This window comes from Amphibalanus amphitrite, unplaced genomic scaffold (assembly GCF_019059575.1).
Source record: "Amphibalanus amphitrite isolate SeventyFive unplaced genomic scaffold, NRLGWU_Aamphi_draft 000071F_arrow, whole genome shotgun sequence".
Taxonomy (NCBI): domain Eukaryota; kingdom Metazoa; phylum Arthropoda; class Thecostraca; order Balanomorpha; family Balanidae; genus Amphibalanus; species Amphibalanus amphitrite.
The window spans coordinates 666,879-690,790 of NW_024881567.1; the positions used below are offsets into that span (position 1 = coordinate 666,879).

The following is a 23,912-nucleotide window of genomic DNA, read 5'->3' on the forward strand; positions in this document are numbered from 1 at the left end:
CTCTCTCTCTCTCTCTCTCTCTCTCTCTCTCTCTGCCTCCCCTCCCTCATTTCCCCTCTCTTCCTCTGCCTCTGCCTCCTCCTCTCCCTCTCTCTGCTCTCTCCCCTCTCTCTTCCTCCACCTCTGCCTGCCTCTCCCTCCCTTCCCCTCTCTTCCTCTGCCTCTGCCTCCTCCTCTCCCTTTCTCTCTCTCTCTCTCCCTCTCTCCAGCTCACTCACTTGTCTTCGCCTGCTCGCTCACCCGCTCACTCGCCTGCACACCCGCTCACTCCCCGCTCATCCGCTCACTCACCCGCTCATCCACTCAATCGCTCCATCATCCCAAGCCCGTAAATAGGCCTCGCGCGGTCATTCATCTATGCATACTGATCCGAATCATCCCTTCAACAGCCCAGCAACGGAACATCTCATTGAACTTATTATTATCTTCTTATCGGAGGTGCCGTCAACCCATGTCCACGGCTCAATGAAGCCAGAACAGTCACCGGCGACTCCAAAATGTTGGAAAAAATTGAGCTTTCTCGGCAACCCCGACAACTCTTCAATGATTGGCTGACGCGACTGCTACGTCACACCCCGGCGACTGGTCAGCTGATATCGACAACTGCGGAGTTGCCGGCGACTGACCCCGGTCGCTGGCGATCGCGGGCGACCGCGGGCGGTCGCCGGCGACAGTTGCTGTCGCTGGCGACCGGAAAAGTTGCTACGTGTGAAAGGGCCATAAGTATCTCTTGCAACAACTGAAAACGGCCACCGTTCGCTCGCTTCCGTCGAAAACCCTCCCTACAATTACACCGATAATGCTGTTGATATTTAAGAAATGTATATTTCATGGGAATGCTAGCAGTTTTTGAATGAACAACTGTCATTCACCGACATTGTCCGGTCTCTGGTTCCGGAGAGCCTTTGTTTTCTTCTCGCGACATATGAAAATGCAACTGGCACGTGTCGTGGGGGGTCGTGCCGTCAGCTGATTACACCCCAGAGTACGGCAGGTCGCACACAGGTCGGTGACCTTCCATTGGCCAACTCCAACTCGTCACAACAGAGGAGTACTAGCCTTTTCCCTTAAAGGAAGGGTGCCACCTTCCGAAATTTTTGTTCTATGAATCTATTTTACTTATTTGAATTTTTAGACGTGGTTAGCGCGTCCACAATATACAAAAAACCGAAACATTGCATTTAATACATTGGCCAAAAAAAAGATCGTTGTTTATATCACCACTACAACTCAAGGTCGTTTGATGTGGCAGCTAGGACGGCTGGCATATCCTGTTGTCATGGCAACATGTCATTCTGCCATTTGCATTGATGGCGCAACTGAGACAAAAAGATGAACAAATAAAAAGGAAGAAGATAACATGATTTGAACTAAGTTGTAGTAAGTAAGTTGAACTAAGTAAGATACGTCAAAAGAACATCAAATAAGTCGAGTAAAGGTTTTTCCTTTACAATGCTTAAGAGATCTATGGAACCCTTCACCCTACATGCAACTTACTAGAAAAACTTCCCAATTAAAATTTTAAAACTTAAGTGTATACCATAAAGAAAAAATATACCCTTTCAAAATGATAAAACATGCTTCAAAAGTATAACTTTTATACATACCTTTGCTGATTTCATGTTTTATAAAATACCCTTAACACGACGAGGAAATAGTGCTGAAGATTTTTGCCTGCCCGAATGCTGGCAGCAAAACTCGCAAATGATAACTTCACGTGCGGATTCAATGCTGACCGTCTCGAGCATAGGTAAGTGAAGCCGGTTTTTAGGTTCATGTGAAGCTAATCTTGTAAAAACTGCGTTGTGTCCAAAAGGTGGCACCCTTCCTTTAACGCACGCTAGGGCCCGTCCCATGGCTCAGCAGGAGCAGACATGATTCATTCAAAAAAGTGTTCACCCACAACACCGGCGCACTGAGGCGCAACTTAAATTTTGAGGGCATGTAGAGTGTAGACAACTCCTTGATCCACAGTGTGGTGGCAGTCTGAGACCGTACACTAGCGTACGATTTTTTTGTAGCTGTATTAGAACATTGACATTTTTCTAAAAAGTGTGCCAATGTAAGGGCCGACGGAAATAAATAAATGTAACACCTATATGCATTATAATTATATAAATTATGACTCATTACAAAGACAAAAGTTCGCGCTATCGTTTGGTACCCAAATTATATAGTTGTCAATCCAAAGCTCGAAGATATTGATGTGAATCACGGCGACTGTTTATGCGTTTTTTTCGCCAAAGTTAAGTTTTTGAGAGTTGTCTGACTTTGTTGTACATTTTCAACGTTTTCAAAAGTATAGAGAATACAAGTTACCGTCTTTAAAGATGCTCTGATCATTTTTGAACACGATAGTGGCCAAATGGAAACGTTTCAAAATAGTCGATATTTCGCATCCTGGCCAGTTTTTGGCCCGAATTAAAACACGGTGCGGTCTCAGGGGCCCCAAGCGGCATCTGAGGGCCTCACACCGGTCTCTGGTGGCCTTATTTCTGGATCTGGGGTACCAAAACTAACCTTTAGGCGCCTATGAGGGCCCGCACTGGCTGTTGAAGACCCGATGCCGGCCTCTAAGGGCCCGTATCAGCCTCTGATGACCCATCTTGGCCTTTGAGGGCCCTCTGCTGGCCTCTGGGTCCAGCGCCGGCCCATGCCGGTCTTTTAGGACCTTACGCTGACCTCTGAGAGCCCCATGTCGGCCTTAAGGGTGCGTTTCACGCGACCTTTACACCACCTGGCGAGGATCTTGCCGACATAGAGATACGTTTCTAGACCAGTAGATGGCCCTAGCGCTGAACGCCGATTTGTTGTCATAGGACAAGTATCACATTTCCCCTGTCCATCCATCTGTTAGCGCAGAGGGGTTCGACTGCCGGACCGCCCCTCCCCATCCGCGCCCCGCGAGTTCGGGGAGGAGTGGCACGGCACGGGTCCGCCGCGCCGGTCAGGCCGGGCGGAAAGGACCAGATGTCAGGCACTCAGTCGAACCACATTGGACCGAACCCGCGCCGACACACACGGATAGGGAAAGACCGGAATAATGAAAGGGTTGGCTAACAGAATGAGGTACAGGAAAGCAGCTTCAGTCACATTCATAGTGTTAGCTTCATTAATCCTTGCTTGGGGAAGTGGGGTGTTTTTTTTTTTGTCAAACTTGCAAGTTTTTGTTTGCCGGCATACCTAAGCGCCGCGAAACTTGGCATAGCTTATCATGCATTAATTTCTCATCATGTGTGAAATTGTGGAACCCCGGTCTCAGAAGTTTAGGTCACCAAGTTCAGGTATATCCTAGATGTTCGAAACTCGGGTTATTGCATGAGCTATCAGCATGAGCTACACTGGTGCCGGACTATCGCATCAGAAGGCACAGATGAATATGCTTAACCCGAAACGCCCGGGGAGGGGTATGAAAAATACCCTGCTAGGGCGAGGGTTTTGGCATAACAGTCGAACTGATATTTGGTCTCACGTCACTTGGGTCTATGTCTCCATGGAATTTGTAGGTATTGCTGGTTATTTTCATTATTTATGTTCAGTTCCGACTGCCCAGGTCAGGTCAAATACATATTGTCAAAATATACCTGTTCGCTGTTCGTAATACCTACCACTCACACAAACTTGTGAGTGACTTCTTTCAAAGTTGTCAGTTTCTCAGAAGCTCTTCCCGGCGTACTCCCGATCAAGAGTGAAAGGCGCGCGATAGGAGACGCCTGGCTGGGCGCCGCTCATGGATAGATCGTGGGATGAGTCTCCGACCCGTCTGGTCACGGCGAAACGTAGCAGGGAGGGTTCAGACTTCAGAGCACCTCGACGGCGGCCGAACGCCAGCGGACCGCCGTAACTAATGGGTGTGACACTGTGTCAACAAACGCCGCTGAGTGACGAGCCGAGGGGACCGTCGAAACGCGCGGGCCATACAGCCAGAGACATCTCTCGGCGATTTTATGAACTAGCTGTGCAATGACTTTCAAATGAATAGAACTGCATAGTGATGCATGCAATGATGATTCACTCTACAGGATTGTGTAGAGAATCGATGTCTTTATGATTCCTAGCAGCCACATTTTTGAAATTGTCATGGCTTTCATGCAATGCACTGCAAGATGAAAATTGTATCATGCAAAACATAGTAGGTACAAAATTTGAAAAAAGGCTTGCTAGGAAATGTTTTCCTTGACTTCGTCAGTCCAAAACTGCAAACATCACAGTCGTACGACAATTCGTTGTTGAGTTCTATTCGTTTGAAATTTTGATTTTACAATATGTTTGTCTCAATTGCTCAGTATATGTGGATTGCAGAACAACGGTAACCACTCTGCGATGACGAGGTTAACGTCCTTCATATCATATCCAAAAATGAAGGCAATCGAAGCAACGATGCTCTAGATATTTACGAAAAACGTTTCTCATAGCGTTACGCGTGAAACGCACCCTTAGCCTCTGAGGGCCCAACTCGGTCTCTGATGGTCTCAACCTACTGGCCTTTGCAGGCCCTGTACTAGTCTCTGAGGGCCCTAAAATGGCCTCTAAGTGAAAACATACAGGGGTGGACTTCTGAAGTTCTGAGGACTCACACAAACTCCTGCAGAGCCTAACGTGTCCCGATGGTTCCGCGCAGATTTCCTCATATTTCGGCGCCGGGCCCCATGAGCCGGTGTGGGTCCTTGGCTGACAGAGACCGATGAAGTGTCCAGGGCCCAGGGACAGTCTTTTTGGCAGTTGAGGATTATGGCAGGATGAATGAGCCCCAACAGAGCCGTTGCAAAGCCCCGCAGGAGTCTGCGCGTGGCCCTCAGATGCCAAATTTGAAAGCGGAACCTGTGGAGGGAATCTAGAGGTCGGTGTACCTACTCTCTCCCGCAGCCACACAACTACAGCATCGGTAAATGCCATAGTCTAAAAATGCTCTCTTGGCTTTATATGCTGCACCGATCTGTCGCCTCGGTGCGGCGGCCCGACCGGTGAGCACACCGTGGGACGGTAAATGGAAATGGTTATTTTGCTTGAACTGAGTTAAAAAATTGTACGCAAGAATGGGATGGATGAAGCATAAGAAATGCCAACTGCGCGGCACTTTGTGGCGTCGACTTTGCTACACACGTACAAACTTGGCCGATCACCCCCCCCCCCCCCCCGGTTGACGGATAAATGTTATGTTCCGCGAGTTTGACTTTGCCCCCCCCCCCCTTAGCTAACGGCTGCCACTGCCAGTGCCTGTCCGTGCATGTTTTCCGCACATATTATGGAAATTTCAGATCCAAGTCGCTCGGCTAAATTAAGGTCACCGGGTTACGTCCAGTGAGCCTTACCTTACCTCGGCACAAGTTAGTTTCCGAAATAACCGGATGTGACCTAATACGGTCCCGGGCCATGGTGAAGTTGGCTGAGTGAGCCCGGGCCCGGGCGCGCCGGTAAGCGTTTCATTCAGGACGTCAGTATTGGCGCACCAGCTGGCGCCGTGCTGATGTCGAGAGCCGGCTGGTGCCGTCGGGGCGCTACTCTACGGTTGGTATGCGGTACCAGCTCAGCGGGCGGGCGGTGAGACGGTCGGCGCGGCCACTGGCCTGGCGGCGGGTAACGGGCCGGGCCGGGGTGGCCGCGGCGCCGCCGCCGTCACCGGGTCGCCGCTCAGAGCGCGCGGCACCGCGGCGGCCAGCGGACGGACGGCAGCGCGGCGAGCGGCGAGCGGCAGCGGCGAGCGGCAGCGGCAGCGGAGAGCGGCGAGCGCAGCAGGGCATCGAGCACAGGCCACCGGAGCAGGTGAGCGCACCAGGCAGCTCGTGAAGGAGCGCACCAGGCAGCTCGTGAAGGAGCGCACCAGGCAGCTCGTGAAGGAGCGCACCAGGCAGCTCGTGAAGGAGCGCACGGGGGTACATTGGGCCGACATGGGGCCACCCAATCGGGTCACAAAGCGCGACAGCAGGCCGTGGGCCGCGCGCTGGTAGCCACCAAATTCACACTTTGCCAAATTCATAACTTTTTTACGTTATTTCTGCTTAATAATATCAACAAAATACGAAATGCAATAGGTTTGAAATAACAAATACCAAATTGGCATCGGTTTGGTATCAGTATATCAAAAACTTTGTATCTGATTCACATCTCTAATCCGTATCGTCCATCTGAGCACATCTAAGGTGTTCTCAGCGCTCGAGCATGTCTCTATCAAAAGTCATTGTTTAAAAAACTGCTGCCGACTTTTCATGACCTGAGATCATGGATGGAGAACCTACCCCGGCCACCCCCGGCCGTGGCCGGGGTAACTTTCAGCTTACCCCGGCGCGGCCGGGGTAACCTTTTCCACTTCTATAAATCCTAAAAGCTGTATCTACATGAGAGAAAAGAAAAAACCAAGTGCCACCTATGAAAGTGTCCCTCTTATCTACCTTTCAAATTTTCTATTTTTATTTTGAAGCTTCTACTCAAAACTTTTCATCGAGAATGTACAAGCCTGATCAGACAGAATTAAATGCAAATCAAGGGCCGTTACCGTAAGACGGCACTACAACAATAACATTACAAGGCAGATCTAGGGTAATATCAGTGATATATGTAGAGCACCAAGAGAGAGCTACTGAAGCTCAAGGCTCCCCCAGCTTAACCCAGTAGCGGCGGAACACCTTCAATTAAGGGGGGGGCACTGCCGACTTTCTGTCCTATTCTTTCCATGCAACGCCCTTAGGGCTAATGTTATAAAGGCAAAATCAAGGGGAGGACACGGTGCCCCGTTGCCCCCCCCCCCCCTTCCACCACCTATGGCTTAACCCGCGCCAGGTTGGTGACACTATCGTAGCACGTTGAGGCAAGAGGTAGGCGTTTTACGTCCCTTCTAACTCGCCTATACTGGGCTACGTGGCGAGGAGCGGTAATGCCGTTTGAAGGAGTGTAAAAATAATAAGAGTCCTATATAGCTCGGTCATTATCTTAGGTCTGCTCAAAGGCAAGACCACCATTGGCCATCGAAAAACTAATTTTCCCGACTTAAGCGTTCTCCAACCACTTTTCTCATAGCTCGTGAGAATTGACGAAGCTAGAATAAAACATTTGATAGCCCTAATTTAAGGCTCGTTCGAGAATACGATTTCAGATACGAATTAAAATCAATCGCTTGGCCTCAATGGGACCAAAACGACGAAATTTGGCATATTCAGTGTGGAAAAAGTTACAACTTTCTAGGAAATAAGCTTTGCAAATAGCAGGATTGCAATTTTTAATCATGTTTATTCAGCAAATTTGACTTGATGACCTGACCCTAGGTGACCTGGTGCCGAGAGTTTGAACCATGTTGCGAAATTGATGCATAATTAGCTAAACTGATTTTCGCGTAACTGCGTGCGGCGACGAAGATGGATACAAGGTCACTTGATGTCACCTGGTGGCCTGACCTTGAATGTTCTGAGTCGGAATTTTTCAGCATTTGCAGAAAAGATGCAATGCAGCATAAGCGTGTCTGAAACTTTAGAGGGAGTGGCGTAAATTCGCGGCCCCTCGCCACTGCGTGGGTAAGGTCTACAGACAGAACCTCTCGTTTCTTAAAAGCAGACTGCCGCGAGCGTACCAATGCATATCAGGCTGGCAGGTAGCATAATCTCCGATCTTAGAGCCTGCTTGTGGTCGCCAGTGCCCGAATTCCTCTCAAATTGTGCTAAGCTTCGAAAAATTTGGCGCGTATTCGGCGCGGTGTTTAAGAACTACTGGTCGACATAATGCTATGGGGTCGACTTTTGTTTGTCACATGTGAGGTTGAGCCGCCCAAGGTTGCAAAATATCCGTCCCTGGATGTCAGTGGCCCACTTTCGTGTATTGACTCGAATGTTACGAGCTTACGAGCTCTCGTCATTTGAAACTTTTTAAGGACACAATAAAAAACTGAAAACGCAACATTTTTACTCATAATTGCATAATGCATATGGTGTCAACCTATGGTGTCTTATGGGTATGCTGTGAAATTGCAAACTGCTGAAAAAGAAGAAGATCGTCTTGTCAATCATGTCAAAAACGTTATGAATGATTCAATGCTAATGCACATCCCTGAACAATGAACATAAATACACAACGTGCATTTTTCCATGCGACAGGATGGATGCTTGTTGATCACCGTTGACAAATATGTATAATTATATATTTGACTTTTGAGCATATGGTCTTTCCGACTCGCGGTCGCTGGCCGGGGTAACTTTTTCAAACATTCTCCACCCATGCCTGAGATGACATCAAGGTTGTAAGGAGGGGTCACGGAACAATGTTTAGATTCAGTGTGTCATATTTACCTGTATTCCGATGTTTAAAGTGACCATCCCACCTTAACCCTATAACTGGTGGGCTCTCTGCACTACGTTAACTGGTGGGGGGGGGGGGAGGGGTCGATTCGGCCCCCCTTTATATCTCAAAAACTCGATCGATTTTATCGATTTAGGTCGATTCAGCCCGATCTTGATGGGACGAATGCCATTTGGTTGCTCTCATCGTTAACATTCAGATTGACTATAAAAAGTAAAAAAAAAAGTTTAAAACTGGGGTCCTGGAAGCAAAAATTTCGAAACAAATGCGTTTTACACCTCATAACTAAAAATGATATAACTTCTTTTGTTTTCGACCGATTTTGATGAAGCATTATGGGGCCCTTCTTCATGAACTGGGCCTTCACTTATATCTTCCGGAATTTGGATATTTTAAAAATTATAGGGGGATTCAGGTAAGCTAACTTGGGATGATGTTTTGAGTTTTTGTCCATGTGTCATATGTCATGTAAAATGCGCAACGTGGGTATAAAATGCACGTTTTCAAATTTCATTCAGCATAGGCGGATTCAGGCACGCTAACACGGGGGGCAGTACATTTATATTACCCTCTTTCTCAGGTACCTGGATCCGCCTATTCCAATATTTTCATTGTAAAATGACGACACATAATCTATAAGTGCATACATACGAGTATGACGGGTGTGGCCACTGATCACCAGTACAAACCTAAGTAAGTCGCTACTTTATATGATTTCAAGCTTTTACGACTAGACATATTAACCCTCGCCCGTAAACGGCGATCTGCCACCTTCGCCCATGCAGGGGGGGGGGGGGTTGGTGCGACCCCCCCCTTGGCGTTTGAAAACGGAGCGTCGTAGAGCTTAGCGGAAAAAACCAACGGATTGCTCTCGCCGAGATCTCGCGATTGGTGGTATATTTTTTGGTCCTAGGTCAACATTTGACCTACTTTTGACCGGTCAAAGGTCAAATTTTCGGAAAAATAGACTTTTTCAAAATTTCCGCGGCGATTGCGGCAAAACGGTGGGAGATATCGACTTGAAACCTTCACTATCGTGTTCCTTGATCAATTCTCTATCGTTTGGTATGTATTTCGTTTCTCTAGCTCTAAAAATGGCGCGTTGGGAGCGCCGGAAGTCGGCAAGGTCACAGTCGGCGGCAGAAATTCGAAAAATCAAAATTTAAATTTTTGAAATCTGATTGTATTTTTGGATTTGGGATGTCCATTTGCTCCCTATAGAAGCTAATATTGCTGCATATTCCCATTGAGGTGACAAGAATTAGCAAAATAGTGGTTCGGGCGCTTTTCAAAAATAGTACCGGACGCTGTTCCTCTTGTGACGTCATAGCTCCGTGACCTGACCTGACCCGGTCAAGTTTCTTATACCATATGATAGCCAATACTTGCCCCAACATGCATGGGAAGTTTCATCACGATCCATCAACCGATGTCCGTACTACCGGCAGGAAACCTCGGGCGTTGACACTCAGTTTGTGAAAATCCGGCCTGAGGCTGTTCCCTTTGTGACGTCATAACTCCGTGACCTGACATGACCCGGTCAAACTTTTTTTATTAAAAGATGCGCAAGGTTTGCCCCATAAGGTACCCAAAATTTGGCGGCGCTGCGCGCAGCCGTTTTTGCGCTATTTCCGAAAAACCTCAGGGGGGGGTTGCACCAACCCCCCCCTACATGGGCGAGGGTTAATTCAAGGTACGTTTTTTTTTCGGCTCCTAGTCGTTTATTGTTTTCGTTTCTTACCCATTCGTACGAAACGCTGCCGTAGCGTTCTGTAATATATGATTCAAGCTTTTACGACTAGACATCTTAATTCAGGGTCGTTTTTTGGCTACTAGTCGTTTATTGTTTTCGTTTGTTTCTCTCGACGAGACGAACAAATCTACAGGTGTGGGCCGAATCGCCCCCCTCCCACCGGTAAGAGTTACAGTTAGTTTTGAGTTGAGGTAGCCAAATTGTGGTCCCTGGCTTGCACTTACCGGTTTGGGCACTCACAAGATCGAGAATTGCTTTAATTCTGAGATATTTAATTCCAAACTTACTGTTTTCAGATTCTAAGGGGCTAAATGCATTTGAATGCCCCCTTATAATTTGTGAGAGATCTAACTATTTTGAAATCTTATAGTCCATATTACATGATTTCATGTAATATGGACACATAAACAATCGGTGCACAGTCACACATTTGTATACACTCAGACACACACAGACATACAAACACATATAACTGACCTTGACCTAACTTGACCTGAAATGACTTCAGCAGCAAAAACCTGGTCGGGTAGTGTGACAAAGAGGTTCTAGCTGGCTTGGCACCAGAAAACGGCATCGTCATCGGTATATGATAAGCAGCGCACTTGATATCCAAAGGTGACCCAAAACAGCAACATTTTTTAGTTTGACCTGACCTGGAAGGTCAATGACTGACCTGAGAAGGTAAAACTGGGTATCATTGGATTTGTCTCTTCCCAAATAATCTTTTTGGTCTTTAACGCTAAGCTCTATCTCCATCAGGAACGAAATGGCGCGGGGGGGTGGCAACTAGAGTTGCAAAGTTTCCCTACCGCATTACCGGCATGCCGGTAATTTTTCACTACCGCAGTTTTTTGTGGTATCTGGCATGTCTTGCCGGTAGCATGCCGGTATTTTTGGTTTTGCACAAAAAAAAATTATTAGCATATGATTCAAACCTTGGACACTAAGAGGAAAATGTGGCATCTCTTGTAGGGGTAAACTGGAATCAACAATGCAGGTTTTTTAGTATGCCGGTAATTTGGTGGTGTTTTTGCTTTGGGCGTGGTAGCATGCCGGTATCCCCAAAAAAATTTGTGGGGCGGGACGGTGCCGGTAGCAGCCTTTGGGGGAAACTTTGCAACTCTAGTGGCAACCCCCCCCCCCCCCCATGTGCGTTCTAGGATGGGAAAATGGCATGTGCGGGCGAGGGTTAAGAGCGTGACTTCAAGCCAGCAAATGTCGACTCTGACTTCGGATTCGAAGCACAAAGCGACTTCGGTGACTCCAGCTCCGACTCTGGCCAGATCTGTCAAGTCAAGCTGACGAGCTGTCAGGCTCCGGCTCCGACCCCGCAGTCCTGCAGTTGCACTACACAAAATTGTTAACTTTTAAGAAATAAGTTATACGGTTAACACGCGCAGTGGAAGGGTTGCGAGCACTACGCCCAGTGGAAGGGGGGGGGGCGGATGTCGCCCCCCCTAAGATCTCAGCTCCCACTAGAGCTAGAAAGACGAAATTTGGAGGGTAGGTGGCGGCCTAGGGGAACTCTGTTGTGTGTGAATTTCATGACCCTAGGTCAATATCTTCAAGGTCAAATGAGGTCAAAAGTGGTCAAATCTGCCATATTAGCGACTTTTTTGCGTTTATACGCCGATAACTCAAAAAGTTACGGGCCGATTTTCTTTTTTCTTTCACTATACGAAAGAACATACATTTGTGAGTATGTATGGTGAATTTCTTGTTAATCCAACGATAAATATGGCAGTTAGAAGCCTGCTAAGCGTAAGATGTCGCCGGCTGAAGCGGGATCGGCGGACGCGGGAAACGCGGCAATCACAATTTTGTGTTTACACACTCATAACTCAAGTTGTTACCGGCCGATTCTCAAAATTCTTTGACCATAAGATTGCCTGTACATTTCTTAGTCTTCTCACACAAATTGACGCGAATCGAATATAATCAGCGGTAAGGAGCGCGATGTAAAGACCGAACCGTCCCGCCCCGGCACAGTCTACAATTCAGGCGGCGCGTAACGGCTAGCGCCGGCCGCCGCGCCGCCGCGCCGCCGCGGCGGCAGGATGTTTGACTTTACACCGCTATTACTAGAAAAGTTGTGACCCGATTTTTTTATTTCTTGCACGAGAAGATCCGCAGTTCAATTCTGGACAGGTAGCCAAAATTTCACATTAATATCTTGTTTGCGGCGCGAGTTATTGGCGAAAAACAGGAGGGGTGGGCGAAATCCGCCGCCCCCCCCCCTTCCACTGCGCGTGTTAAAGGACCACAATTTTTTAGAGGCAGACTTACTTGACTTGGTGACCAGACCTTAGGTGTTCTGGCATCAAACTTGTTACACGGGCTGCAAAATCAAGGTGTTTTGGAGCTGTTTTGCCAATTGGTTATGAAAAATTTTGCGGCGCTTCGCGCCGCCGATTCATACTCGAGTCAAAAAGTACGGTAAAATATCTAATATCGGGTTTTTAGTCGGCCGATCCGTCCCCACCCCCTGTCGAAAATCCGTGGCGACGCCCCTGGAGTTTAACGTAAAAGTTCCCTGTATCTTAGAATTTTTTAAGATTTCATCTTGTTTTACACTCAATTCTGCGTAAGATGCCGGGTTCCGTGTCTACATAGCTTAAACGTAACGGATGCAGCGGCCGCAAACGTAAATCGGGGTCCCGAATTCCCTATTCCCCAACACAGGCGGCGGCCGCTTACTGGTCTGCGCAACATGGCGGCACCGTTGGACACCATCTGGCGGCCGATGCGCCTTCCACATATAGAGTTCAGTGCCTCAACCATAGCTATGGATAAAACGCAGTTCACACATGACCGTCAGTCTGTCGGTGTCGGGCCCGTGACCGTCGACCTGATGGCCTGCAGCCCGTCAAACGAAAGTTGAGATTTGGTAGCTCCCATTGGCTGCCATATGTTGTGACAGAAATAGCGCACCATTTTCGAGATTGACGCAGATGGGAGAAGGGGATGGAGGAGGGTAGAGGCCGAGAAGTTAAAAATATTCTTTGAATTACAGAAATTAAATACCACGCATTTACACTGTATGTCAAAAAATGCTGCAATTTTATTTTAATGAAAGACAAATCGGTTCGCTGACTTATATCAGGGATCGAATCTCATAATTTCGTGCCGTAATAAACACTTTCATCTCAACAAATGGATAGAGAATGGTATAAATGCTCTTAAAAATGCATTTAAGCTTCATGCTGCATGAGAACGTTCCTTTTCCTCTTTCTCCAACACGCACACAGTCAAACCGACGGGCCCGTCACCGTCAAAAGTTGAATATTGCTGAACTTTCCAACGCGACGGCCGTTAGGTCCAGCGCCGGCGCAGTCAGCTGTTGCCGGCCGTCAAACACTGCCGATTCACACATGCCCGTCGACCTGACTGCCGTCGCTCCGTCAGTTTCGGCCGTTATCTTGACGGTGTCGGGCCCGTCACCGGCAGACCTTACGGACAAGTGTGAACTGCGTTTAAAGGGACCCTCCCACCTTAACATTAGATTTGAGTTGAGATAGCCAAAATGGGGTCCCTGGCTCACAATTACCGGTTTCGGCACTCACAACATCGAGAAATGCCTTAAATCGGAAATATTGAATTTCAAAATTGCAGCATTTTGATTCAGAGGGGCTAATGGTTAGGAATACCCCTCTGAATGTGTGACGTCAGCGGAAATATCTAACGATTTTTAAATGTTTGACTAAAACGTTTTGTAGCACGCGGTGGTATATGCTATTTGCGCGCAACATCTGCCGCAAACGCCGCACTTCTAAAATAAAGTCGCTAGAAACAGCGGAGATACCAAAAAAGTAAACAAAAGTAAAAGTCTAATATCTTGAAAACCGGTGAATATTTTTCGGTGAAATTTGGTAGATATTCGTTTTCGCTCTTTCTGAGCCGAGCGACATCACTTTCATGCCAATTCATAAAGTTTTTTGAAGGTGGGAGGGTCCCTTTAAGGGTTGGGTACCGAACCCGCGGCCGCAGGCCTGCCCCCGATGTGGAGGTTTCAACCGATTCCCACAGCTCTGGTGTTCCTTGATGCTGTCCTATTTCGCATTGTTTGGCAAAAGGCTCACTATTTTATTACGATGCTATACGTATGGGACATCTTATTTCACTCACAAAGTAGTATGGTCACCATTCACGCATCGTCGGCCGTGCCCGTGCGGCAGCGCCCCGGTCTCCTCCCGGTCGAGAAACCTGATCATAGATGGCGCTGTTTCTGCGTGGTCGCGGGGAACAATGGGAAATGGCCGGAGTTGCCAATCCATGCTAGTTATCCATGCCCTGGGCGAGCGGCGCATTGGAGCCGAAGGAAACTGCTTCAGTTTTTTTATGGGGAGGATACCCATGGTTGAAAATTATGTTCTGGAATGCAATATGGAAAAGAAAGGTTTCTTGAATCTTGAAAGGCTGTCGAGAAGTTGCAGATTTTCTCATTTGCTAACCGATACAACGCGAAAATGCGCATATGTTGATATGGTGCACATTTTAAGGGCTCAAATGTAATAAAAGATTAGGGACTTCGTGGATCATGCCAAATTGACCGCGACCCAGTTATTTGCCATTGCAGGTAGGTACATACTCATTTGTGAACAGAACGTTCCATTTCCACCACCACTCGCCAGAAATTCAATGGGCAGTTGCTTACCTTTTAACGTTTGAGTGCACCTAACAACCTTCAAAAATGACGTCCTCGGCTCCCTTTCAGTAGCGGCGGAACACCTTCAATTAAAGGGGGCACTACCGACTTTTGGTCCCATTCTTTCCATGCAACGCCCATAGGGCTAATGTTAAAATGCCAAAATCAAAGGGGGGCACGGTGCCCCGGTGCCCTCCCCGTTCCGCCGCCTATGCTCCCTTTCAATAGTTTGTGCGAAGCCATAAATCCAGAATCAACCAAGCAATACCAGGATCCATTGCGCAGCGTGTCTGATGTGCCTCCAATTTTCAATCCGCGCATAGCATAGCGCACACTAAATGCAGGTAAGTACGCTCACCTACACATTAGGTATTTGAAGGATTTGGTAGCTCATTTGCAATTCTGAACTGAAGAAGGACAGTGTCCGAAATATATTCATTTTGTAATTAATTTTGGAACCTTTTGCATTTCGCAATCATTGAACAAAAGGTTATATTTGAAAACATAGATTTGGTAGCTCACTCAAATGTAAGAAACACAATGCGCTGAAATGAAATGTGATTAATAGCTGCAGCAGAAGTTTGGCGTCTGATGCCTCTTCGCCAAAAGTTAACCCTCGCCCGTAAACGGCGATCTGCCACCTTCGCCCATGCAGGGGGGGGGGGGGGGTTGGTGCGACCCCCCCCCCTTGGCGTTTGAAAACGGAGCGTCGTAGAGCTTAGCGGAAAAGACCAACGGATTTCTCTCGCCGAGATCTCGCGATTGGTGGTATATTTTTTGGTCCTAGGTCAACATTTGACCTACTTTTGACCGGTCAAAGGTCAAATTTTCGGAAAAATAGACTTTTTTCAACTTTCCGCGGCGATTGCGGCAAAACGGTGGGAGATATCGACTTGAAACCTTCACTATCGTGTTCCTTGATCAATTCTCTATCGTTTGGTATGTATTTCGTTTCCCTAGCTCTAAAAATGGCGCGTTGGGAGCGCCGGAAGTCGGCAAGGTCACAGTCGGCGGCAGAAATTCGAAAAATCAAAATTTAAATTTTTGAAATCTGATTGTATTTTTGGATTTGCAAGGTCCATTTGCTCCCTATAGAAGCTAATATTGCTGCATATTCCCATTGAGGTGACAAGAATTAGCAAAATAGTGGTTCGGGCGCTTTTCAAAAATAGTACCGGACGCTGTTCCTCTTGTGACGTCATAGCTCCGTGACCTGACCTGACCCGGTCAAGTTTCTTATACCATATGATAGCCAATACTTGCCCCAACATGCATGGGAAGTTTCATCACGATCCATCAACCGATGTCCGTACCACCGGCAGGAAACCTCGGGCGTTGGCACTCAGTTTGTGAAAATCCGGCCGGAGGCTGTTCCCTTTGTGACGTCATAACTCCGTGACCTGACATGACCCGGTCAAATTTTTTTCATCAAAAGATGCGCAAGGTTTGCCCCATAAGGTACCCAAAATTTGGCGGCGCTGCGCGCCGCCGTTTTTGCACTATTTCCGAAAAACCTCAGGGGGGGGGTTGCACCAACCCCCCCCTACATGGGCGAGGGTTAACACGCGCACCGACGGGGGTATGCGCCAACTTCGCACCGACGGGGGGGGGCGGATGACCGCCCCCTCCTGAGATCTCGAGAACGAAGCAAGATAGCGACAAGCAGTAAACGGCATCGGATACGCACGGTCAAGATCTACAATTTTTACTAAGGTCATTTTCAGGTCAGGTTAAAGATGACGTCACAGGGGTCGAAAAAGTCAAAATGGCGGCGCTAGATATGGAGAGTTTTTCTCGAATAACTTTCGAATTAGTCAAGATAGGAACAAACTAAGGGCATCATCGTGATCCTCTCGTCAATCCGCATCGAATGATATATATGTATGTTGACCTCGAAAGGTTGACCTGACCTCGAGGTCATCGTGTATATCATTCGATGCGTCTTGACGAGCTGAACACAATGAGACCATCTACGCGGCTGTATCTTGTTCCTGTACGGAGTTATTGGCCAAAAACCTTTGGTGACCTTTGATGACGTCACATGACCTTACAGCTGCCCAACAGCAAAACAGACCTCAAGGTAGTGAAGGTTGATCGTATATGAAGTCATGTATGGTATATGGGGCCATTCCGACCCGTTTTAGTGGTAAAAACAGGGAGTTGATTTTTCCCCCATTGACTTATAATGGGGAGGTCGCGAAATTGACCTGACCTTAGGTCACCGATATCAAAATTCCGAGATGAACAAATTGTAGCTACTAATGACCTTATAACATCCTGCTACTTTCAAAGGCCTCCGACATCTGCTGTAGCTCTGGCACGGTGACAAAATTGCAAAAAAGTGACTTGAGGTTGGGTCATTCAAAGTGAGCTGGTGACCTGACCTTAAAAGGTAGGAGGTTCAAACTTGCACACCATGTGTAAAATTGATGAGGGAATAGTCGTACCAAATTTCGCGGCGCTACGCGCCGCGGCTATTCGCGAAAAACCTCAGGGAGGGCGGATATCCGCCACCCCCTAAGGTTTTTCGCGGATAGCCGGAAAACCACGGCGCGTAGCGCCGCGAAATTTGGTACGACTATTCCCTCATCAATTTTACACATGGTGTGCAAGTTTGAACCTCCTGCCTTTTAAGGTCAGGTCACCAGGTCACTTCGAATGACCCAACCTCAAGTCCCTTTTTTGCAACTTTGTCACCGTGCCAGAGCTACAGTAGATGTCGGAGGCCTTTGAAAGTCGCAGGATGTTATTAGGTCATTAGTAGCTACAATTTGTATATCTCGGAATTTTGATGTCGGTGACCTAAGGTCAGGTCAATTTCGCGACCTCCCCATTATAAGTCAATGGGGGGAAAAATCAACTCCCTGTTTTTACCACTAAAACGGGTCGGAATGGCCCCATATACCATACATGACTTCATATACGATCAACCCTCACTACTTTGAGGTCTGTTTTGCTGTTGGGCAGCTGTAAGTTCATATGACGTCATCAAAGGTCACCAAAGGTTTTTGACCAATAACTCCGTACAGGAACAAGATACAGCCGTGCGGATGGTCTCATTGTGTTCAGCTCGTCAAGACACATCGACTGTTATACATGATGACCTCGAGGTCACGTGACCTGAGGTCAACATTTGACCTTTACCTTTCGAGGTCAACTTATATATCATTCGATGCGGATTGACAAGAGGATCACGATGATGCCCTTAGTTTGTTCCTATCTTGACTAATTCGAAAGTTATTCGAGAAAAACTCTCTTCATATCTAGTGCCGCCATTTTGAATTTTTCGACCCCTGTGACGTCATCTTTGACCTGACCTAAAAATGACCTTAGTAAAAATTGTAGACCTTGTCCGTGCGTATCCGATGCCGTTTACCGCTTGTCGCTATCTTGCTTCGTTCTCGAGATCTCAGGCCCCCCCCCCCCCCGCCGGTGCGAAGTTGGCGCAGACCCCCGTCGGTGCGCGGGTTAAGACCATGCCAATCTCGGCCCGTCTGCCGCCGCGCCGGCACTGGCCGTGGTGTGACGTCATACGGCCGGCTCGGCGCTGGGTATAGTTCCACACATACCCAGGGTCTGTTCCAGTCGCACTTCCTAACACCTCTAAACTCCTCCAAGATTGCTTCCCGTTCCAGTGGCAGCTCTAGCCCCTACAAAGCCAAGGAGGGCCCTGCTCCAACCTCCTCTATCCTGCTCTTGGAGGAGTTTAGAAGTGTTAGGAAGTGCGACTGGAACAGATCCTTCGGTAACTCGGACCGACACCCGACTGTCTGTCTGTCTGTCTGTTTGTCTGTCTGTCTGTCTGTCTGTCTCTGGCGCCGGCCGCCATGACACATCCGGTAACAATCGGGTCACTGCGCCGCCGCGCAGGTGGGCGGCTGTGACGTCACAGCGCAGCACCGAGACGCCGAGCCAGTGAGCCCACTCGGGCTGACTCACACCATGGGCGCCGCCCGGCTGCTGCTACTGCTGCTGGTCGTCGGAGCCGGAGCCGGAGCCGGAGCCGTCCCGGAGGCGGCGCTGGAGGCCTCCGGGGCCGGTCCGGACCCGCCGGCCTCCGCCCAGGGCCCCAGCCAGCCAGCCGAGCCGGCGCAGCGCACTGTGGACGCGCCGCCGCCCGAGCACCAGCTGCCAGCCAGCCGCCCTGCCACAGCCGGACTCTTCGCAAGTAAGGACGCGCTGAGTGCTCGGTGGCCACCGGCATTCTCATAAGATCTACAATTTGATTTCAGACCCTATGGACCCTGCTTTCCGGCGATCATTTCTTTAATACTTGTCCGATTGGCTTCAACTTTTCACAAATCATATTTCATCTCGGGCGCCGATTTTCGTCAACATGGTTACTTAAAGGGACTATCCCACCTTCAAAAAAGTACCGTTTAGGACACGGAAATGTTACTCATGATATTTTGACGAATTCTGCAAGTTTTTACGCGTTTTCATCGTATACTTTTTGAGATATTGCGACTTTCATATTTCATCGTGATGTCATTTATATCGAATCTGTGACGTAATGAAGGATTTACTTCATGTCAATGTGAGGGGAAATTTGGCAGCACTAATATATTTGCTCTCAAATATGACACGGCTCATACAATAACAAGAGTGTCTCTGATTGGTTTATTCGTAAATCAAGTGATACTTCACTTGAATGTGTGACAGGCGTTCAAAAGGCAAATGAGTAATGACGTCATCAAATGGCCGTTAATAGTTAAGATATAGGGCCTTAGCTAAGGCCCACTTTTCAAATGAAGGGAACGAATTTCTTTAACACCACGAAACTGAGGATATTGCAACCAGTGGCGGCGGATTCGATTTTGGCATGGGGGGGCAAGATCCCAGTCGAGATGATGTCATAGGCGGATCCAGAAAGACGTTTCCGACACTGTAGGGGACATACCCCCCGAAAAAGTGTCCCAAATCCAAAAACTCCTCGGATTCCGATTCCTTACGGATCTACTGCTGAACAGTATAAAGCAAAAAATAAAAAAAATCCTGATAAAAGTGTTATTATTAGGAAACATAAGGTACGCTTTGTCTATTTCGGGCGATGCAGGGGCCAGGGGAGGGAGAGCAAATATTTGCTTTAAATGCCCGCTCCCTGGATCCGCCAGTGGACGATGTAACGCTTTTCGTATTGCTGTATTAGAAAAAAAGTTTCAATGGGAAAAGTTGTGCCATAACCCGATCGCATATTAGATGTTGAAGAACGGTTCCAAACCTTTTGAAGTAGGCGAGCGCTTTCCTTCAATGAGGTAACTCGTTAGCATTTCCTCTGTTCATTTTACGTTCGATTTCCGTTTAACCTTCCTTTAACCCGCGCCCCGTAGGGCTACCGGCGGACCCTACCACCCGTAGGGGGGGGGGGCCGTTTCGGCCCCCCCCTAAGATCTCGGAAAGTTACCGGCCGATTTTCAAAATTCAAACGGCGTTCGATAGCCCCACCCGGGAACTACCTTGTGACCAAATTTCATTGACCTAGGTCAAACCGATGACGTCACAGGTCAGGTCAAAGGTCAGATTTTCACCGTTCACAGGCAATTCAAGAAATGTGCTGTGAAAGCGAGTAAATTGGTAATTTATTGAAAACCATCGATGGTACATTGTTCGTCAAACACATAATTTGCTATCTGAGGTCACTGATACCAGGTCAGGTCACAGCGAGGTCAGGTCACCGGGGGTCACAATATGAATGTGTCGTGTGATACATGTTTTATGGTCCATTTTACATGACAAATGCGATTATGTGGGTTAGGCAGCCTTTGGGGCCAGCCTAAGTCACGTTTTGGTGAAGGTCAGGTCAAGGTCAGGTCAAATTAGGTCAAATTTCAAAGTTGATATTTTTGCATAAAATGGGTATCGATTCGATGCAGCTCGTCACGGGGAGTCTAATGGTGGTCTTCGTTTTGCTCTACGAGTTCTAGAATTGCCAAAAATTGAGTTTGAAAATTTGACGTCATCATTTTTGAACAGTTTTTTCGCTATAACTTGGCCAAAAAACGAGGTATCGATCTGAAATTTGGTATGTAGATAGAAGACGGTAGGCACTATCACATATATTCCGGTTTTTTCGAAACTCAAAAAACTTTTTGGATTTTTTGGCGAATATATCCAAAAAATGCTTTTTTGATTTTTTGGGGTCAAAACTAAAAAATTTCAAAAATTCGAGATAGCAGTTTTGTAGCCCTGTCAATTCTACACCTTTTATGTCTTGATCATTTTTCTGTATCTTCAAAGCTGTAGTCCCGACAGGTCTTCTCGCGAAGGTCTTTTTTCGGTCGAAAATGACAGAACATGACGTCACTCTGACGTCATTTGTGGCCAACCTATCATAGCCTCTGGAAAAATTTTTGGTCACAATGTGTAAAATTGATGCCCGGAGGGGTCCTGAAAGTTTGGTGGCGATATCTCCAGCCGTTTAGGAGATATCGACCGAAAAGGACAGGGGGGGCCGTTTCGGCCCCCCCCTACGGGGCGCGGGTTTTAAAAAGTATTTCTGAGACAGATATCAACTAGCTCACAGCGGGAGGAGACCGCTCAAACATTCAGAGACAGTCGGTCGCATCTAAACCTATTGGGACAGCGATCCGCCAGAAACCCTCCCCAAGGCAGTAGCTCGCCAACTAAGCCCACCGAGACGGGCTGTCTCGATGGGTTTATACAGTTAGCCTACAGCAAGGCTTAACTAAGGCCCAAATGCTCGTCAAGCTGGGAACGGAGGGCTGAGGTGAGGGAGCGTGGCGGTGGGCTGGGGTGAAGGAACGGTGGACTGAAACGAGAATCCAGAAGCTCTGGGTAGGGCGTTTCTTTGAGGGTGCGCTGACTGCGGTAAGGTCCAAATTATCACACCAAATTTTGCCACGACATCTACCGATTCAGGCACTCGAGAATCAGCGGCCAGTGATATCTGCAAGAGCATTTCCAACCCAGATTCAGCCTGGTGTCAGGGTGCCTCAGGTGGCTTTAATTAAAGTTGCACATACCTCAGTGCAGCCAGTCTGTCGCCGAAACCATTCGGAACAGACTTCAACAAAAAGTGAGACAAGGTTAGTGCTATCGTTATAAAAGTGCCATTATAGCCTTGGGCCCCGTTGGCTTGACCCACCGGAAGGTGGTAGTTATCGGACGCTGCGGGGCATACTCATTTTTCCAAAATGCCTCAGATTTCGCTTTCGTGTTCATAGGCGGCGGAACGGGGAGGGCACCGGGGCACCGTGCCCCCTTTGATTTTGGCATTTTAACGTTAGCGCTATGGGCGTTGCATGGAAAGAATGGGACCAAAAGTCGGCAGGCCCTTAATTGAAGGTGTTCCGCCGCTACTGTTCGTGTTTGATGCTCTTTATTCTCACTTTAATAATAATTCTAACTATTCTAACTATATAATACAACTATATTATAACTAACTAACTATATAATAATTCTTAATTCTAACTCTTTATAGTCAGCCTTTAGACAGAGGGGGTCCCACTAATGATCAGTGCCCTAACCCTCAAAAGTTTCCAACACTAATTTTTACTTTTTTAATAGTGAAAACTGAAATAAAGCGGATACTGAACTGTGAGCATCCAGTTTTTACACTGGCCCCACACAAGCCTCCGAATGCCCAAAGCAGATCTCTGATGACTGGCCTTTGGGTGTCATACCATACCGTGCATTGGTCAATGTCGTCAATGTGTACGACCTCGGCGTTTACCATTTTATGCGCTGGAAACTGTTGCGCTCGAAGAAATCAGGGGAGTGGCTTATTATGAGCGCTCATCAGTCCTAACTACCCGCAAGCGAATGGCTAGCCATTCCGTCTCCGCTCGCTTGCGATTTGGCATTTATGTAGGTACAAAATAGAGGCAAACGACCACTGAAGGTATGAGTTGCGTCTCTTGCACACATCTATAAATCGAATCTGAAAAGACAAAAACAAAATGATATAAAGCGGAAATGGTTAGCATTTACACATATTCAAAAGGCACCGTTGGACAAACTGTAGGAGCGCATAGCTGCAATATCAGGTTATGGAAATTTTCCTCATGTTTAGTGCACAATATGGAGGGGCAAGAATATACGTTTGCCCCTCCTCCAAAAGTTTCTTAGGGAACGATGCCTCCTCTGCCACTCCGTATCCGTCGCTCCTGAAGCGGTCACTGAAGGCCTGGGTTTCCGCTGCGTCACGTTGACGCTTATAAAGCCTCCAAAACTAGGTTGAAGATAGGAAAACTTCAAATGAACGTGAACGCTTGCCATTTAAGAAAGGCAACGTATGATAAAGTTATGGGCATCTGGTTACATCTTCAGATGATCGAACAGAATAATCAGGTACATGGTTTCTTGTCTAAGCTTTGTCACAAATTATGGGGGGGGGGGCAAAAAGATACTTTTGCCCCCCCCCACGAGTTTGCCAAGGGGGGCAGCTGCCCCCCCCCCCTGCCCCCCCCCCGAATCCACCGCCCCTGATTGCAACCAGGATATATAGTGGTTTCTGAACCTGGCCGCCAACTTGGCTATCTCAACTCAGAACTAATGCAAAGGTGGGACAGTCCCTTTAACAAAATATCAAATTTTAGGGTACTTGTCGTCGTCTCGTAAATCGTAATGTTAAAATCTGCTCCGTAAATCTGTCAGTGGAGTAGAGGCTATCCGTGCGTAGGCGTGACGTCACGAACACGTGACCACTAGGCTCCGCCCTCCCGGCGGACCTTGGCCGGTCAGTCGGCTGTGTGGAGCGGGTGGGGCAGTAGCTGTCGCACTGGGGCGGCTCGCATGGAACGTAGCTGCCGTGCAGTTGTCGTTGCAGTCGTACCTTACCGATTGAGCCAAAATAGCGCTCATAAATAACGCGCTAGCTGAAGTCCTCGCCTTTGTATTTATCACAAATCACAAAGATCCTGTCATCCTTACAGTTATAAAAAAACATCCAATTCTACACAAGATTCGGGGCTTATGACTAGTTTTGCTTAATTAAGCGCACATAAAAGACGCCGTTGATTTCAAATGATTGCGTAAAATTATGTATCACGTCAGACTACGTCCAAATTGCAAAATAGGATCACCATAAGTTGGATGCAATTTATGTGGTTTTGATATGAAATTAGATTAGATCCGTATGCCTGTATATCATCCCGGTGCAACATCAACACCTTCAGAGGCCTGTTTCACTACCAAATAAAGTTTGTAATTACAAAGAAAAAACTTGAGTTTAAAAGAAATAATTACCAACATTTGATATTTGGATTTCAC

General features: G+C 47.6%; 1 protein-coding gene across 1 annotated transcript in view; it reads left to right on the forward strand.

The window, feature by feature from the left end:
- Positions 1-5,514: 5,514 nt before the first annotated feature.
- LOC122379101 (protein masquerade-like) overlaps positions 5,515-23,912 on the forward strand; it is a 215,608-nt gene continuing 197,210 nt past the window's right edge. The window contains exons 1-2 of the mRNA XM_043361032.1: positions 5,515-5,763; positions 18,552-18,849. Coding sequence (XP_043216967.1) covers positions 5,515-5,763; positions 18,552-18,849 — 547 coding nt within the window. The remainder of the gene's footprint in view (positions 5,764-18,551; positions 18,850-23,912) is intronic.